Consider the following 18,801-nt stretch of genomic DNA (forward strand, 5'->3'; position numbering starts at 1 on the left):
CTGACCACTCTGAGTGAAAACAGAGCCTCCCTCCACACTGAGAAATGGGGCAAATGACCGAACCAACTACCCCAGCCCAATCCCTAAAAACCTGCCGTGTCTTCACGAGAACATCTGCTCCTTCTGCCTGGTTGGCGTCCACTATTGTTGGTTGTAACAACATGTCAGTTTTCCTTTGGGGAGCTGAATCTCCCCCAACTTCAGTCCATGAGGTTCAGCCACAGATCAAACGTCCACATTACAACCTAATCTCTGACAGAAGTCACATGATCCAGGCCTGGCCAATCCAAGCATCCCTGTTCCCTGACTCCAGTGAATCAGGGACAAGCGCTCAATCAACCGTAACCAGTGAGACTCAACCCCACAGCTTTGCTGTGGGAACTAATGGGAAAAGGGGAGCTCTCTCCTCATTGTGGTTACTGAGATGACAGGATCAACTGTAACTGCATGTTGACTTTGCATCTGACAAAGAAACCACCATGGAGAAAGCAAAGGTAGGAGACAGGGAAGGAATTACACCCAACATTATCTTTGGAGCGCCTGGATCCAGCCATGCCTGAAACCCCAGTCATGCTTAAAACCAACACCTTCCTAGACTTTTCAGTTTTGTGACTCAAAAATCTCCCTTCTTTTTATTTTACTTGAGTGGATCTAAGTTAGGTTTCTGCCACTTGCAAGATGGTTCCTAACTAATACAGTTTATCCAAATCTTCAGTCTATTCATTTAGTCAGTCATTCTATATACACCTAACGAGTGGGTACTATTTGCTGAGTCCACTATATTTCAGGGGCTTCCCAGGTTGTGCTACTGGTAAGGAATCCTCCTGGCAATGCAGGAGACTTAAGAGATGCAGATTTGATCCCTGGGTCAGGAAGATCCCCTGGAGAAGGAAATGGCAACCCACTCCAGTATTCTTGCCTGGAAAATCCCATGGACAGTGGGGCCTGGTGGGCTACCTGCAAAGAGTCAGACACGACTAAAGCAATTTAGCACACACTGTGTTTCAGGGATACAAGCAATAAAAGACAAGAGCCATGCATGTTCTGGTCAGTGGAGAACTGCACAGCAGGTAATCAGCATATAGAAGGGTAATTATTCTAAAGCAGGGACATACAAGGCACAGAGATGACAAGAAGCTCACAAACCTTCTAAGATAGCAAATGCTAAATACTGACGGCTGCCTGGGGATGCTATTTTAGGAAAGTGCATTAGGTGGACATGAGGACATGATAAATGCCAGGCTCTATATTCCAGAAAAACAATCCCATCAATCCTGCCACATGGCATCCCCATTCCTGCCTGACCTCCTCAGGACTCTGTCTTCCATCATACCTACCGGTGGGTAAACACATCATCATCCTTGAAGTGCAGGAATCCACCAGTGGAAAGAACATGCAAATACCTTCCAAGGGAACCAGAGGCCACATATTTTATCCTAATGTAGGCAGAGGCTTCGACGTCTCAGCCAGGGTCAAGGTCCCCGACTGACTCCCAGGCTCATCTGTTTCATGACAAACAGCTCAGCTAACTCTGTCTCTGGAAGTCCACCATCACCCCAAATCTGAATGGCAAATTGAAGGTCAAGAAAAGCCAGTCATACTTTTTAAGCAACTCCTGCTGTGCTTTCCTAAGGGAGACCAGGGCAGGAAATGATTATTTAAACAGTTGGCAGTTTGGGTGACTAGCTAGAAATGGCCAGGTTTTGTCACAGGATCTGACGTGCAGAGCAAAGGGTTATGGGGAAAGATCCTTTCTTCCTAAGCATAACACAACTCAGATGACCCCTCTGACTTCAGATCTTTGCCTATTTATAAAAAAGAAAAAAAAAGGAATTCAAACATCTTGGATTTCTGTGTGATTTGCTATCATGAGTATGAAAGTAAATAAAATAGATGTAGCAGTTTAAGTACATTTACTGTATTTAGTCAATGTTATGCTGGTATACATGCAGGCTCTTTCCGTAAACACACAGAAGAAACTGGTATGGACAAGGAAGCTGGGCGATGGGGGCCTGTGGAGGCAACAGCAGTGCCTTTCACTGCAGACACGGGCTTCTCACCTGGGGATATTTTGATCATCATAATTGGGGAGATGGGGGGAGAGGTACCACTTGGCATCTAGTGGGGAAAGGCCAGGGATGCCGCTCAACAGCCTACAGTGCACAGGACAGCTCCCCACAAAGAAACAACGAATTATCCGGCCCCAAATGTCAGCAGTGCTGGAGTTGAGAAGCTCCCCTGCAGACTCTTTGGAACAGCTTTAACTATCTTCACCACATGAATGCATTACTTTCTGTTTTTAAAATAAAATGCATCATATATACAGTAAGGACTATTTAACAGTTGTATTTAATGCATAGAGACTATTGAACAGTCGAGCCTCCAGCAGGTGGCTCAGACAGTAAAGAATCTGCTTTTGATGCAGGAGATGCAGGTTCGATCCCTGGGTTGGGAAGATCCCCTGAAGAAGGAAATGGCAACCCACTCCAGCCATGGACAGAGGATCCTGGCGGGACTGAACAGTTGGGAGAAAATAAGAACAACCCCTGTTAACTACCATGCAGTATTGTATTTTTTACTTTTAACAAAAAAAGAGAGTCACTAAGGACCTGGGGAAGGCTGGGGAGGCTAGAGTGTGAAAAGAATGAGATAGCAGACCCTTCCAGCCTGGAATGTGGGAGAGTTTGAGCCAGAGGGGATCTTAGGGAACACAGAGTCCCAGAATAGCTAAGTGACCTTGCTGCTTGGGCCAACTCCAGTCCACTGGCAGTGTTCATTCGCCTGGAGGACTGCTTGAGCATAATTCAGTGGGAGGGAGCACCATGACTGTCCAGGGGTGTCGGCTGAGGCAAGGGGCCTGCAGAGGGCAAGGCCGCATGCACAGCCCTGGGGCCCAATCCCTTTATCAAAGCCAAGTCAAGCCAAACACTCATGGTCAGTCATGTCCCACTCTTTGCGACCCCATGGACTGTAGCCTGCCAGGCTCCTCTGTCCATGGGGATTCCTAGGCAAGAACACTAGAGTGGGTTGCCATTTCCTCCTCTAAGAGATCTTCCTAGCCTAAGGATCCAACATGTGTCTCCTGCATTGCAGGCAGATTCTTTACTACTGAGCCACCAGAAAAGCTCCAACCCCTTCATCTCTCCTGCTCAAAGATCCAGAGGCAGGGAGGTAAAATGACCGGCTGAAGGTACTCCGTGAGCTGGCAGGAGAATTCAGCAGGGGTCCTGACTCTCAGAGAAACATTCCACTCCTCTAAGCCAAGACTCAGCTGGTTATGTCTCAGCCCATGAACTCAGGACGGATTTTACATTTTCAAATGATCTAAAAAAACCCCAATTTTTAAATGATCCAAAAAAACATTTCATGACACGTAGTAAAGTATACAAAATTCAAATTTCAGTGTCTATACAGTAATTTTTATAGGATCACAGCCATACCCATTCATTCTGTCTCATCCATACCTATTTTTTTTTTTTTTAATTTTTGGCCACACCCCACAGCATGTGGGATCTTGGTTCTCTGACCAGGGATTGAACCTGTGCCCCTCTTTGGAAGGAGAAGTCTTCACCTCTGGACCACCGGTCAAGTCCCATCCATAGCCACTCTTGCACAACACCAGCAGAGATGAGCAGTTGCCACAGAGATCACACGGCCAAGGACACCTAAATTATGCACTGGGTGATCCTATACAGAAAACTGTGCTTACTCCACCTTTTTGCCCATGTTTTTCAAACTTTAATGTGTATACAAATCCCCTGGCGGGGAAATTGCTAAAATTTAGATCTGTCTTAGCTTAGTCTGGGGTGAGGCCTCAGAGTCTATATTTCTAATAAGCAACCTGGTGATGCCAATGCTACTGGTCTATGGGCCCCACTGCTGAGGACAAAGTGTGGACCCCAGGCCCCAGCAGCAGCAGCCCCTGGGAACATGTTAGAAATGTGAATACTCAGGGCCTTCCTAGACAGACTGGATCTGAAACTGAGTGGGGCCCAGCGAGCATGGCTTTAACAAGGCCTGCAGGTGAGTGTGAGGCCTGCACAAGCTGGAGCATCACTGAATCCACCACGTTGCCTTGTGTGTGTGTTAAGAATCTAGGAGACATCAAGCTGAGCCTAACAAAATCCAGTATCCAAATGAATATACTTTGACAAACATCGAAAAAAGCAGGAGCTTCCTTAAACATTCCACCTGCAACTCTACTGTGATGAAGCAGATGGTAGCCTATTAGAAAATTCTTTCTTATTTATGAAAATTGTGGTTTTGGTCATAGGAAGTTCCCATAGGAATACATATTTGCCAACGTAAGTAAGAAGTAACACTCACTACTAGCATAACATTTTTAAAAAAGAATAACATAGTCAATAATACAAAGACAGAAAGAAAAAAGAAGCGTGGTGGGGGGACATGATCTGAAGTCATCCTTAACCATGTTTAACTGCCCACTGTGCTTAAAGGGCTTCCACAGTCCCTCTCTATATGGTTCCTGGTTTGCGGCCAGGTTGGGAAAATAGTAACTTACACTCATCTTTAAACCTTTCAAGGATGGCCAGCTAGGAACAGACCCATTACAGTAACCCAAGACGTGTGTATCAGAACATTCAGTACAGCAAGTGTATCAGAACATTAAGTAACAGCAAAGAACAAGGAGCAGCCTAAAAGGCCAGCCATGGGAGATGGGTTAAGTCCACAATGGCACACCCACGCTCCGGACAAGTATGCATCGTTCAAACAGATGAAGCAAATCTGAATGCATGAACTGAGCAGTTACATACTAAATCTAAAGATCCAGAACACCGTGTAAGTATGACTCCTTTTGAATATATAATAAATATTTTAAAAATATCTATACACATCAACATTTTTTTCCTAAAAAGATATACAAAACTGTCATTTTGGAGGAAAGGGATAGATGGAAGGATAACATACTTTTATTACTTTTTATTGCATAACTTTGCATATGATTTGAATTATTTTTTCAATGAATGAGAAGTATTCGTTGACCACCTGTTAGGCACTGGTTCTGGCACTAGGGTACAGAAGTGAACAGAAAAAAATCTTTGCCCTCCTGGAGCTGACATTCTAGTGGAGAAAGACAATTCATGAAACAGTGAGCGACTTTTAGAGTGTGTCTGGCATGGCCACTTAGAGTGTGGTCCACAAGTCACTGCCAACCCTCCGTGTGTGACCAGATGCCCACAGCCCACAGACAGATAAGGAGCTGACACCATCAAGTGGCTCAACTAAGGCACCAAGCACACAGCTTAGTCCTGCTGACTTTTTTTGTTTCTTAGCCAGACTTTCTCGATGAAGGATGCAGAGAGAAGAGGTTTACATTCCAGCACAAGCTTCTCCGCTCATGGTGAACCTGTAACAGTTCCTGAACTGGCTGCTCGGGGCAGCCCTGGGCTGGAAGCTATTAAGTGCTGTGAATAAAACAAAGGGCAGGGGTGGTACTTTTAAAAAAGAGTGGTTGGAGAAGACTGTGCTGAAATAGCGACTTCCGAAAAATACTTAGGCAACGACGACACAACAAAACGTCTGACCGTGTGGGTCAGGAGAAATCCGGCTTCACTCACCAGGAAAGGGGTGCAGACCCAGGTGAAGGTCCCCACGGCGGCCAGGTAGGCAGATTTCTTCAGCACCTTCAGCTCTTCCTGCCGGATGGCCAGCACCTTGTCTTTGAATGCCAGCTCCCAGGCATAAAGCTTCAGCACTTTGATCCCGTTGAGAATTTCGTTCATCAGCTTAATCCGATTGTCCTTGCTCTTCATGTGGGCCACCTTGGAAGAGGAAAGCGGTCAACACCTCACCGGGGCGGGGGCTGGCTGCTCACTTCTGGCCCCGGCACCAGACTAACAACCCCATCTGTTAAGAATGGGCCTTCCTGAGGGTGGGAAAACGGGCCTGCAATCCCTGGGAACCCTGACAGCCCTCCAAAGGATTCGTTTTTTCAAGGCAAAAAAACTGCTTTGAATTACGTTAGATTTGACATTATTAGCAAAACCTCTTAAAATTAGGAGAGAGGCAAGAAAAACTTTACAGCCATCCAGGGAGGAAGGGGCACATGCCTTACTCTGCTGATCCAAATATGAGAGATGATACTTTTTCCCCCCTCCATTTTCTTATCTTCTTTACTGCTTATCAGCCAGTACATGCTGTTACAATACTGAAGTGTTTCTGTACCAGCCAGCAGTGGTTCTGACCATTGGGTACCCGTGCTATGGAGCTGTTAAATATTTTTTATATCACCTAGCCTTTTCCTTAAGCTAGACACTTTTCTAAGCTTCTCACGGGCATTTAGTCCTGCTCACAAGAACCCTATCATTAAGTGCTATGTCACTCCTGGGTCATGGAACAGGACAGTTTAAGCAACATGAGGTCAAGGCCAGGGACTGAAACTGCTTCAGAGGTGGACCATTCAAGGGAAGAAGATGAGAGGCCATAATCATCCCCCTACCCCCTCAAACTTCATCCCACCAGGCCCATGTTCTGGAACCTGTCTCTCCTATAGCATCATCAGTGCAGCCAAGCTCTCTCATTTGAAATTCCACAGGCACATCATAAATAGCCATCAATGGGGGAGCAAAAAAAAAAAAAAGAACTCTGGCCCATCTCTGTTATGGACCATTAGACATGAGCTCAAGAGAATGAAGTCAGACCACATGGCATGCCACAGAAAGATCCCCAGGCATGGTATCAAACGACAAAATCATGCTGCCAAAAGAGCCTGTGTGTGTTAAAATATATATGGTGATAGCACCATAATGCACACACTACTCACACCAAGCCTAACTCTACAGTGAGTCTGATCTCTACATAACCACACAGAAAGTTCTAGAAGGATTTGCTTCAGTGTGTTCACTGTGGTTGAGAGGACAGGGAAGGGGACAGGCCCTACACTTTTGTATTATTTGAACTTTTTAAATATAATGAGAAGACATTCACTCTGTTACTTGACTATTTAAAAAGTTAAAAAATACTAAGTAGCTGTGACCAGCGTTAAGGTGATGGGGGAAAAAAGCAAGGGGTGGTTTTTGCTCAGCCCTGGACAATGCATACCCATAAGGGAATAGAACCCACGGGAAATGAGGACTCTTCCAGAGGTCCACAGATGCGGCTTCAGACACTGGCCCACGAGGTCTAAATATTTCAGGAGCTCTCAACCTTGGCAGCCCAATGGTAAGCTTTAAAAATCCCTGATGCCCAGGCCCCACCCATATCAGGTGGCTCAGAATTCCCGGAATGGGGCATAGGGACCAGCATTTATGAAAGCGCCCCAGAGGATTCCCACAGGCAGGCAAGGCTGAGGCCCCCACGGCCTGTGCAGAAGGAAGTCAGCCGACACTCAGTGGAAAGGCCTCAGGCAGGGGCCTGGCTCGGAGCCCAGGGAGACACCCCCTTACCTGGTACGTCTTGGTCTTCATGGCCATCACAGCATTGAGGGGAACCATGAGGACCATCACCGCCACCCCCGCCAGGACGGAGGGGCCCAGGTTCTACGGGAGGAATGAGAACAAAGCCTCAGCACAGGGCCTCCTGGGCTGAGCCACCCCATGCAGTTCTTTCACTTTTCAAATTTATCCCAGAGCATCCCTCGGGGCCCCACAAACCCTGTGCGAATATTAAGGCCACGATCCTTTATCTGAAACCCTTAAGACCAGGTTGGGGTTTTTACTGTTGTTGCTGTTATTTATTTTTCACTGAAGGATAATTGCTTTACAGTATTCTATTGGTTTCTACCAACAGGGTGGGTTTTGCAAACGAGAACTGAAGGATTTCAGAAAGGTAATGAGATGTGAAACAGAAAACAGTGAATACGCCCACCTGACTGTCTATCTTGCTCAAAGGCCCCTGGCTAGGGGCCGGGTGCTTGGGTTTGGGGAGAGCTCCCAAAATTGTCAGAACTGATTTAAGACTGACTCACTATGCCTAAACTGAACAAACAATACGGCTTCTGCTGATTAAGCCTTTTCCCCTTGGGAGTCTGCAAGTTTGGTCTGTGCCAGGTAGAAGCTGCCAGTGTGATCAGCCCCCAATAAAAACCCTGGACTAGGGGGTCTCTCACAAGCTTCCCTGGCTGGTAACATTTCACACATGTTGTCACAAGCATCCAAACTGGGGAATTAAGTACCTCTTGTTGACTCCAGGGTGAGAGGATGCCTGGAAGCTTGTCCCTGATCCCCCTTCAACCTTTGTTAATCTTGCTGTAACCCTAGCGAATCATGAACCTGCTGGAGTCCTAGGACCCCCTGACATAGGTGGATATGCCTGTATATCGTACCCCACCAGGCCATGGAACAGCATTCCACAAGCAAATGCAATTCTTTTTTTCAGTAGCAAATGGGAAAATTCCCACTGAGAGGGATAATCAAGATGATAAATCACACATCTGTTCAGGTCAGGTCTGGCCACCAAAGGAGTTAAGAAACACTTTCGGTTTTTAGAGCTTTTTGATACAAGGACTTGTAGATGAGAAGCTATAGACTGTTCTGTGGTCCCATTTGCAGATTAAGGAAACTGCACCTCAGAAAGGTTAAGAGATCATGACTGAGGCAAGATACTGATCGACATTTTTCAACTTGCAAGTTACACACATCAGAAGAGACAGCCTGAGGAGTCTGCCCAGTGTATACGCTCTCAGCTGAGACGGACGGTCAGAACCAGAGGGTAAGCATGTTAGTCCCTTCCAAGGAGTCACCCTTGGGTGCTCCAGTCCCAGTTACCAAAAAGCTGCTCTACTGCTCCTAACTACTGCTCTACCGTCACTTTGCCAACAAAAATCTGTCTCGTTAAAGCTACGGTTTTTCTAGAAGTCATGTATGGATGTAAGAGTAGGACCATAAAGAAGGCTGAGTGCCAAAGAATTGATTATTTTAAACTATGTTGCTGGAGAAGACTCTTCAGAGTCACCTGGACAGTAAGGAGATTAAACCAGACAATTCTAAAGGAAATCAACCCTGAATATTCAGTGGAAGGACTGATGCTGAAGCTTAAGTTCCAATACTTTGTTCACCTGATGCAGAGAGGCAATGCATTGGAAAGACCCTGATGCTGGGAAAGACTGAAGGCAGGAGGAGAAGGGGACGACAGAGGACGAGATGGTTGGGTGGCATCACTGACTCAACGCACATGAGTCTGAGCAAGCTCTGGGAGACGCTGAAGGACAGGGGAGCCAGGTGTGCTGCAGTCCATAGGGTCACAGAGTTGAACACAACTGAGCGACTGAACAACAACAACTGCTCCAAATGTTTTCTGTGATGCAGCTCTGCTCAGTGACGATTAATCCACCTCTAAGAATGAAGGTGATTTCTACCAACAATCTGAAGCATTCAGAATCAACTCTGAAAGCAAATCATAGTTAAAAGACACCAGGCACATCTCTGTACCACGTATGGCTCAGGGAACACTACCTGCAGCAATTCATTCAATTGTCCTGACATCAATCACTGCAATGACGTTTCCTGACTGTCAACAGTTTACAGATGAGGACATCAAGACGTAGTGACATTAAGCCATAAGAGCGGCAAGAGGCAGGATCTGAACCAGGGCAGCCCGATTTCAGAGCCATCTTGTTGCCTGTTATCCTATGTTCTTGACTGTCAGAGAAACCCTGCTGCTGCTGCTACTGCTGCTAAGTCGCTTCCGACGTGTCCGACTCTGTGCGACCCCATAGACGGCAGCCCACCAGGCTCCCCCATCCCTGGGATTCTCCAGGCAAGAACACTGGAGTGGGTTGCCATTTCCTTCTCCAAAGCATGAAAGTGAAAAGTGAAAGTGAAGTCGCTCAGTCGTGTCCAACTCTTAGCAACCCCATGGACTGCAGTCTACCAGGCTCCTCCGTCCATGGGATTTTCCAGGCAAGAGTACTGGAGCGGGGTGCCATTGCCTTCTCCCTGGTTTTGGTCTAAAGCAGCAGTTCCCAACCAGTGAGGTATATTCCCCCAAGGGACATCTGAAAACGTCTGGAGACCTTTTCGCAAGTGGCAGTGGGAGTGTGGGGGTGAAGAGGTGGTATGTGATTGGTATCTCCTGGGGAGAGGCTAGGGAGGCAGCTAAACATACTATACTACAACACACAGATCAGCCCCCAGCAATGAAGAATTATCCTGCCCCACGTATCAATAACACTTTCAGCAACTCTCATTTAAAATAAAGCCATTTTCTTAGTGGTTCACAAATCAACCCTGAAGGCAATTCTAAAAGGACTGTTCCACGACAGCACTTTCTGGGGAAGTAGATGCCCCAAGACACCTGCCAGATGAAAAAGTCCACCTAATTAAAAGGGGGAAAAAATCAGTGGAAGTGGTATTTATCACAGCCTTAAAGTCTGGGATAGTCTGGAAGTTCTTGTCATCAGTAGTGAGGAAAGGGAATTCCTGGTGGAAGGAAAGGCATGTGCAAAGGCCCAGAGGTAGAAAGAGTAAGGCCTGGATTAGGCTAAGAGCATCTTTGCTCATCATCTTCATACTTTGGGAGGTGCCCCTCCCCATGTGGAAGGGCTGTCAATCACACCCTGTTCACACTGAGAGAGAACATGTGACCCAGGCTGGCCAATCAGAGAATGCTGCCTATTTCAGCCTGATATTTTTTCAAGGATGCGACTAGGACTGTGCTGGGCCACAGTGCTCCCTGGGAGTCTGACTGAGACAAACGGGAAAGGAGTATCTTCTCTTTTGTCTGGCACCAACACCTGTGAAGATGATATAAACCCAAAGCTATGGAAGCCGTGTGAAGAAATCCCACTGAGAATGAAATCAACTCAGAGAAACACCAAGCTAAGAAAGGATGAGGGCATGAGATTGTGTCCTTACAGCACTGCCAGATCTCCCAGATCCATCCATACCTGAAGCCAGTCCCCTAGACTCTTCAGTTACCCCCACCCATAAAATTCCCTTTACTTGCTTATGTTGCTCTAAAATGCACTTCTACCCCCTGCAACCGAAAGACCAACATAACTTAGGACTCATGAATAAATGAGTTTGCTGAGTGTTTGGGAAGACACAGAGGGAGAAATACAATGGATATGTCATAGGGTGGTTAACTACACACACCGTCAAGAAGAGACACGTGCAAATAAATACCATGCCACCCGAGAGAACACAGCCCAACAACTGAAGAAAGGAACAAAATATCCAGGAGCTGGCTGACAAGCCAGAAAATAAAATGTGAACGATGTCAAGAAACGCCAGCAAGCATGTTACGTGGCAGCCTGGATGGGAGGGAGGTTTGGGGGGAGAATGGGTACATGTGTATGTGTGGCTCAGTCCCTTCGCTGTCTACCTGAAACTATCACATTGCTCATCGGCTATACCCCAATACAAAACAAAAGTTTGTGTGTTTTCTTTTTTTTTTAAAGAAATGACAGTGAGCTACAGAGGTTCTTATCCCTGGCACCCACTCCCTCGCCCCCCCCACTGCCCACACATGGAGGTCCCTCCCCATGTGCCACGGGAATGACGTCAAACACACACCAGCCACAGGAGGTAGAGGGCAAGGATGACTTGCAGAGGGGCTGACCAGATCATGTTAATGTATGTGGCCAGGTCCATGAACCTCTGGGCGTCCACGGACATGAGGTTGACGATCTCCCCGACCGTGGAGGACTTTCTGGCTGCATTGGTGATCACCAGGGCCTGCGGGACAAAGGAGAGGGAAAGAGGGTGGGTGTGGTGGGAGACAGCCAGGGCCCCCGTCCAGGCCCACGTGGAGGAAGGAGACAGCGCACCAGCGGAGAGGTCGCCGCCTTCTCCTCCCCCGGAGGCTTATCTGCCTTCCCAGCCCGTGTGTCTCGTCACAAAGGCCCGTCTCTTATCGACAGCACCTACTGCCTCCCTGATCCTGAGCTCTTCGGTACAGAAGGGACCTCAGAGGTTGCCTAAACCCGGGCTTCATGCACTTGAGTGTGTACGTGTACACACAAACACCCCAGGGAGTCTGTTATGAGGCAATTTCTGATTCCGTAAGACTGGAGGGGGACTATACATTGCTAAAAGCCCCCAGGAGATGCTGACAATGCTGGTCCCCACTTCACCCTGAAGGACCAAGGTCTCAGCCAGGGTTTCTCCTTTGTGACACTACTGACACCTGAGGTCAGATGATTCTCTGGGGGGCTGTCCTGTGCACTGCAGGACGTTCAGCAACATCCCCAGTCTCCACCCCCCTAGATACACGCCCCACTCCACCACCGCCCCCACCCCCAGTTATGACAACCAGACATTGCCAACATCTCCCGGAGGGATAAACTCGCCCTGGCTCTCGATGGTTTCATGCTGTCACCTAGGGAGTTTTAGAAATACTGATGCCTGGCCCCTGACCCCCCAACAGAGATTCTGACTTGATTTGGGTGCAGCCTGGTCCTTGGAAGTTTCTGAAGCTCTCTGGTTGAGTCTAACATGCAGACACGGCTAAGAGCCAATGATCAAATCCATCTTTCTCTACCAGTTGCCGAAGAGTCTCTTCCTAACCTGTGGGGCCCAGAGGCTAAGAAATGAAGGGACTGAGGAGGTAATTCAGTTCCCTTAAGGCTATCTGTGCTGAGGGTCTCTCATCCAGGGAAGGTATCATCTTCTCAGTTCAAATGGAGAGTCAGAACACGCTCACACGTAGTACATTAACAGCAGGGCAAGGATCTGGATCGTCCCAAGTCAAGAAATGCAATTACCCACAGTGGACCCGGGCAGGGGGGCTCCTGGGCACCACCCCCACCCCCAGACAAGCCTCTAGGAGCAGCTCTGCTAAGCTGTCAAGCTTGATGGTCACCCCCTGCCAACCCACAGCCATTCAGACCACCTTCATGCCACTGCTCTGCAAGCTGGGCCTGAGAGGTGACCTGGCCAAGCCCCCCGAGGGTCCCGCGGGGGCCGCGCCCCACCTTCCGGTACACGGCCCCGATGACGGCAGTCTTGATGCGCATGCCGCTGACGAAGCAGATGTGGAAGTACTGGTGCAGCACCAGGGTCTGCAGGCAGGCGCTGATGAACAGCAGCGCCGTGTAGAAGTAACCCTGCCATTCCGGGGCCTTCTTGTCGTTCACGAAGTTGATGAGCAACCTGTGCGGCAGCGAGGACAGAACCCGGCGTGAGAGACCGTGACAACACGTGCCCTCACAGGTCAAGCCCTCTGGTGTTGGCAAGTGACGCTCTCCCGAGCCAGCTGGGTGAGTCGGGCACTCGCGCTTCAGTTTCAAGGATGGGAAGCCCAACCCACACGGGGCTGCCCGTGCAGGGGTGAAGCCCCGGGCTCCTCACACTGACCGCTCTGCCTCATCAGGCAAAAGTGACCCAGCAGGGAGCACAGGGCGGAGGGAAGGAGGGAAAGAGAACAAATGAGTGGCCCTAGAGAGACAGAAGCAGAGATGGAGGGAGGGAGGGAGAGAGGGAAACCTCCTTTCCAGTTTCAGCTGCAGCTTTCACACAATTGACACTCCCTTGAAGGAAAGTTAACAGAGCTCAAAATAGCCTGGAGTGAAAACTCTCCTAGGGTCCTCCCCACCATTCTATGCAAAACAAAGAACTCTCACCGGAAGAAAACAATGGACAGTAAGGTTGATTACGCCAGCCTCACTAATCTGAACAACCTTGGAGAAGAACAGGCCCCTTAAGACAGTAGCTTTCCACATATATGCCTATATATACTTACTCTTTTCTTGGGTTAGTGCAGCGGCTCACTAACGTGACTGCTGCCCCTTCTCACCTCATTAAAGGTGAGCTGTTCTTGCAAAGTACCTGTCTCGTTCTTTTCCGGAACCTTGCCTTCTCTAACTCCCTTACCCTACATCCCTGCTGTTGACTTCCCAAGATAAGCCTCCGTCTTCTCCCTTCTGGCTTCAGGGGAGCCTGAAGGTTTCTGTTTCTTACAACCATCGTGGTTTAACAAGGCTTTAAGACGGCTTATTAAAGCAAAGATCAGGCAAAGCCAGTGAGGATGGGGAAACTTGGCTCTGAGCCCAGAGAACCCTGAGCGTGTGACCCCAGGGGAGGGTGAGGGGTGTCGCAAGTGGAAGGTCAAGGATGCAAAGGACTGCCCGGCTGGGGTGGGGTGGGGGGCTTACTTTAAGATCTCTGGGCCGGCAAACATCATCAGGTCATGCACAGCTTTGAACAAGAAGCTCATGAGAAAGTAGGGCCCGAAGGTCTTGTATAACACTTTGAACAGGGACGGGTCCCGCTCCTTCTGGGGACACTTGACAATCAGAGCCTCGGCCTCCTCGTTCACATCCACCTTGGAGCTCCCTTTGGGCTTGGCGGGGTCCTTGGAGGAGTACACGATCTTCACCGGCTGCCTGGAACACAAGGAGTGAGGAGTGGCTGTGGGGTCTGCCAGGGCCTCAGCCCACCAGCCGGGAGAGGACCGGAGAAGCCCACCCCCACGGAGGCCTGGCCCCAGAAAACCAGTCACTGCGGAGAAGCAGCTGAGCGTGGCGGTTACGACCACAGACTCAGGACCCCAGCCAGCTGTGTGACTTCAGGCAAGTGTCTTAACCTCTCTAGCTCTTAGTTTCTTCATCTGTACAATGGGGGGAAAAGTAGGACTTGCCTCCCAGAGCTTTTGTGAAAACTAAATGACTTACTGTAGCCAGTCTCAAAGTGACCTACAGAATCAACGCAATCTCTATCAGAATCCGAGCGCTCTGTACAAATGCACAAGCTAACCCTAAAATTCATATGGAAGCTCCAGGCATTGAAAAGAGCCAAAAGAATCTTAAATAAGAAAAGCAGAGTTGGAGGATTTACATTTTCCAATTTCGAAACTTACTACCGGACAACCATAATCAAGACGGGCATGTTGCTGCTGTTTAGTCTCTAAGTTATGTCCGATTCTGTTGTGACCCCAAGGACTGTAGCCCACCAGGCTCCTCTAGCCATGAGATTTCCCAGGCAAGAATACTGGAATGGGTTGCCATTCCCTTTTCCAGGGGATCTTCCCAAGCCAGGGATCGAACCCACATCTCCTGCATTGCAAGTGGATTCTTTACTGTCTGAGCCTCCAGGGAAACCCCCAAGACAGGCATGAGGAGGGGCATATACAGAGATCAATGCAACCCAATTCAAAATCCAGAAATAAACTCGACTGATTTTTGACAAAGTTGTGAAGACCATTCAATGGGAAAGGAATCGTTTTTTCAACAAATGGTATTGAAAAACTAGATAGCTACAGGCAAAAGAATGAAGCTGGACCCTTACTTCACACCGTATACAAAAATTAATTCAAAGTGGATGAAGGACTTAACATAGAACTAAAACTGTAAAACTCTTAGAAGGCAACAAGGGGCAAAATCTTTATGACCTTGGATTTAGCAATGGATACTTAAATACGACACCAAAAGGACAAGCAACAAGAGAAAAAATAAATTGAACTTTATCAAAACCAAAAACTTCTGTGCTTCAAAAGGTGTTACCAAGAAAGTGAAAAGACAACCCATGGAATGGGAGGAAATATTTGCCAATCAAAAATCTGATAAGGGACTTGAATTGATAAATTGAGCAAATAAAGAACTCTTACAACCCAGTAAGAAAAAAGACAACCCAATTTTAAAAGGTGCAAAGAAGACATGTGAATGGCATAAGCACATGAAATATTGCTTAACTTCCTTACGTCATCAGGGAAAGGCAAACCGACACCAGGATGAAACACTGCTTCACACCCACTAGGCTTGCTTTCATCAAAAAGTCAGATAACAAGGTTTCAGGGATGTTGAGAAATCGGAACTCTCATACACGCCCCTGTGAAGTCCCCTCCCACTCGGAATAGGATATTGGAGAAATGACTTCACAACTTTGTCAAAAAATGGAGAAAGAGTTGTCGCCTGCAAGATTAGGTTGCAGAAAACATCGTGGCTTCTGTCCTGCCCTCTCGTGAATCATTCACTCTGGGCAAAGCCAACCATGAGGTCATGAGGACACTCAACCAGCCTTCTGGAGAAGACCCCATGGTGAGACTCTGCCAACAGCCAGCACAGTGACGCCCACCATGTGCAACGTGGAAGAAGATCTGTGCCCCCAGCCAAGCCTTCAGATGACTGCAGCCATGACAGACCCTGAACCAGAACCACCGAGCCAGACCCATCCCGGATCCCTGACCCAGAGACACAGTATGAGACAGTAAATGTTCATTCTTCCTTAAGCCTGCTACATTTTGGGGTCACCTGTTATGTAGCAATAGGTTGTTTCCCTCTCCCACAAAATGCAGTCAAAGCGACACCCTCAAATGGCCAAATGTGAGCTCCAGCCTTGAAATATGCACATAAGCTTCCTCTGCACACAGTCGTAAGGTTCACAATTTATAGAATTGGTCCATAGCAGGAGCTCACTGAACAGCACTTAATCACAGGGGACTGTTGCCTCTTCCATCCAAGCCACACCTAACAACCTAGATCAGCTGAAATGCCCTCCTGGAGACCACAGCCTCCTGATCTGCCTTGGTTCCCTCCCCTATCCCTACTCCAAACCATGGGCACTGGTCTGTACGTGCATGCATGCTAAGAAACTCAGTCGTGTCTGACTCTTTGTGACCCTCTGGACCACAGCCCGCCAGGATCCACTGTCCATGGGGATTCTCCAGGCAAGAACACTGGAGTGGGTTGCCAACCCCTCCTCCAGTGGATCTTCCTGACCCAGGGATTGAACCTGTGTCTCTTACATCTTCTGCATTAGAAGGCAAGTTCTTTACCACTGGCACCAGCTGGGAAGTGGTAAGAGATCCAGGCACTAGTCTGGGCTCTGTCAAATCCGGATCCTTCCTTTCGATGCTCCCACCTCAGGAAAGAACCAGAAACATGGGACTCCTCCCTGATCCTTTCCTCCACGCTCCCAGGTCCAATCAGGTGTGTGTCGTATATGTCCCACTCCTGGGATGTGTGTGCAGTCATCCATCCATGCTATCCATCACCACGGCCTCTGACCCACACAAGTGACCATGACCGGGGCCCCCTCCCTGCTCCCCCATTTCCTTCCACTCTTGTTCCCTGACAACCAAGGCCCTGCATGGCAGCCAATGGGATCCTCCTAAAGCGCTTCATTCCCCAACCTTGGCTCCACTCCTGGCCTCCCGCTGCGTCCAGACTCAAACGTAAATTCTGGGTGAAGCTGTAGGATTGCCTGTGGCTGCTGCGACCCGTGAATACAAACGAGTGGATTGAAACAACACGAACCTCACATCTCATAGCTGTAGAGGTCAGAAGTCTAAGCTGGCCCGCAGGCTCCAGGGGAGAAGCTGTTCTCACCTTTCCCAGCATCTAGAAGATGCCTACACACCTGGGCACGGAGTTCCTGCCTCCTCGTCCAGCCAGCAGCTCAACACTTTCCCTCTCTGACTTCCTGTCTCCTCCTTATAAAGACCTTCATGATGATTACATCAGGCCCACCCAAAAAAACCAGCATAGTCGCCTTTCTCAGAATCCTGAACTTAATCACATTTGCAAAGGGACTCTGCCAGTTCCCCAGGTGGCACAGCGGTAAGGAACCTGCCTGCCAATGCAGGAGACACCAGAGACGCAGGTTTGATCCCTGGCTCAGGAAGATCCCCTGGAGAAGGGAATGACAACCTGCTCCAGTATTCTTGCCTGAGAAATCCCATGGACAGAGGAGTCCTGTGGGCTACAGTCCATGGGGTCACAAAGAGTTCAACATGACTGGGCACACCCTGAGCTGAGCTTTGCCATGTAACGTATACACAGGTTCTGGAGATCAGGATGTGGATTTTTTTTTTTTTTTGGTGGGGGGACATTCTACCAACCACAGAGGATTATCACTACTCTTGTATTGTCAGTGAAAGCTCTTTCCCTGCTCACTTCACTGACTTGCCCTGAAGCTGGGATTCTGGCGGGGATTTTTAGTGTGATTTCATTCTGCACACACATGCCCTCTTGGAAAGGAGGACAACAGGCAGGGCAGGGGGACAGGAAGTGGCTTCGTCCCCCACGCCCCCCATTCATTCTCTGCACCACGTCCTAAGCTGGGCCCTGCCGCTGACACAGGGCTGTTTTTGGCGGGCCAGTACACGGGCGGCCAAAGGGCCTGGGGGAAGGTCTCGGATGGGCAGAGAGGAGGAAGGCTCAGGCCTGGGTGGAAGAACAGTGGGCGGGACCAGCTACAGCGAGTCAGGAGAGAAAAAAAATCCAGTGAACAAGAGGCTTTCAAGGGAAGCAGGCGCTCTCGGAGGGAGGAAGAAAGCTGGGCATCTGGATGGTCTGGCCGGGAATGGAAGGAAAGTTGGAGAGGGAAGGTCTGAGTCAGGAGAAAACTGCCCAGGACAGGGGAACAGGAAGGGTGGGGAAGCTGGAAGCTGGAACTTGCCCATCGATCTCTCCTCCACAAAGGCCCTGCTTGGGGCTGAGCCATGGGGAAAGCCCCGCCATCAAGCAGCCCTGTGAGAGAAACTAATCACTCTGTGTGTGGAGGGGAGTATATCATGGAGGCTTCCTGGAGGAGGTGACATCAAAGCTGAGACCTGCAGGATGAGGGAGCGAGTCCACTAGGGGAGAGAAAGGGCACTCTAGGCAGGAGAAACCGGATCAGCATGGCCTGGAACTGAGGGATTTTGAAAAGAGGTGAGGCAGCCATTCCAAGAACTTCAAGGAACCAGAGCAGACTGGGCAGGGACTGAACCAACCAGAGGCCCACAAGGAGCTCCCATGTGCTCCCACAAGCACAAGGCTGTGCTTGTCATTTGTTATAAAAAAATAAATAAGATCTCTAACGTTGTGGCCAAAGGCAAAAATCTCAAACTGAAAAAGGTCATAGCTCAGTCAATTTTATGGATGTACCCTGAGCATGGTCTTTGATCTGTAATATCCAGTGT

At 48.8% G+C, this 18,801-nt stretch overlaps 1 protein-coding gene across 3 annotated transcripts in view; it reads right to left on the reverse strand.

The window, feature by feature from the left end:
- ABCC1 (ATP binding cassette subfamily C member 1 (ABCC1 blood group)) overlaps positions 1 to 18,801 on the reverse strand; it is a 152,161-nt gene that overhangs the window by 56,851 nt on the left and 76,509 nt on the right. For all 3 annotated transcript variants that reach the window (XM_070363190.1, XM_070363189.1, XM_070363188.1), the window contains 5 exons: positions 14,054 to 14,284; positions 12,875 to 13,052; positions 11,475 to 11,636; positions 7,407 to 7,499; positions 5,580 to 5,783 (listed from right to left, as the gene is read on the reverse strand). In XM_070363190.1, the coding sequence (XP_070219291.1) occupies positions 5,580 to 5,783; positions 7,407 to 7,499; positions 11,475 to 11,636; positions 12,875 to 13,052; positions 14,054 to 14,284 (868 nt within the window). The remainder of the gene's footprint in view (positions 1 to 5,579; positions 5,784 to 7,406; positions 7,500 to 11,474; positions 11,637 to 12,874; positions 13,053 to 14,053; positions 14,285 to 18,801) is intronic.

Source organism: Bos mutus, chromosome 25, assembly GCF_027580195.1.
Source record: "Bos mutus isolate GX-2022 chromosome 25, NWIPB_WYAK_1.1, whole genome shotgun sequence".
NCBI classification, from domain to species: domain Eukaryota; kingdom Metazoa; phylum Chordata; class Mammalia; order Artiodactyla; family Bovidae; genus Bos; species Bos mutus.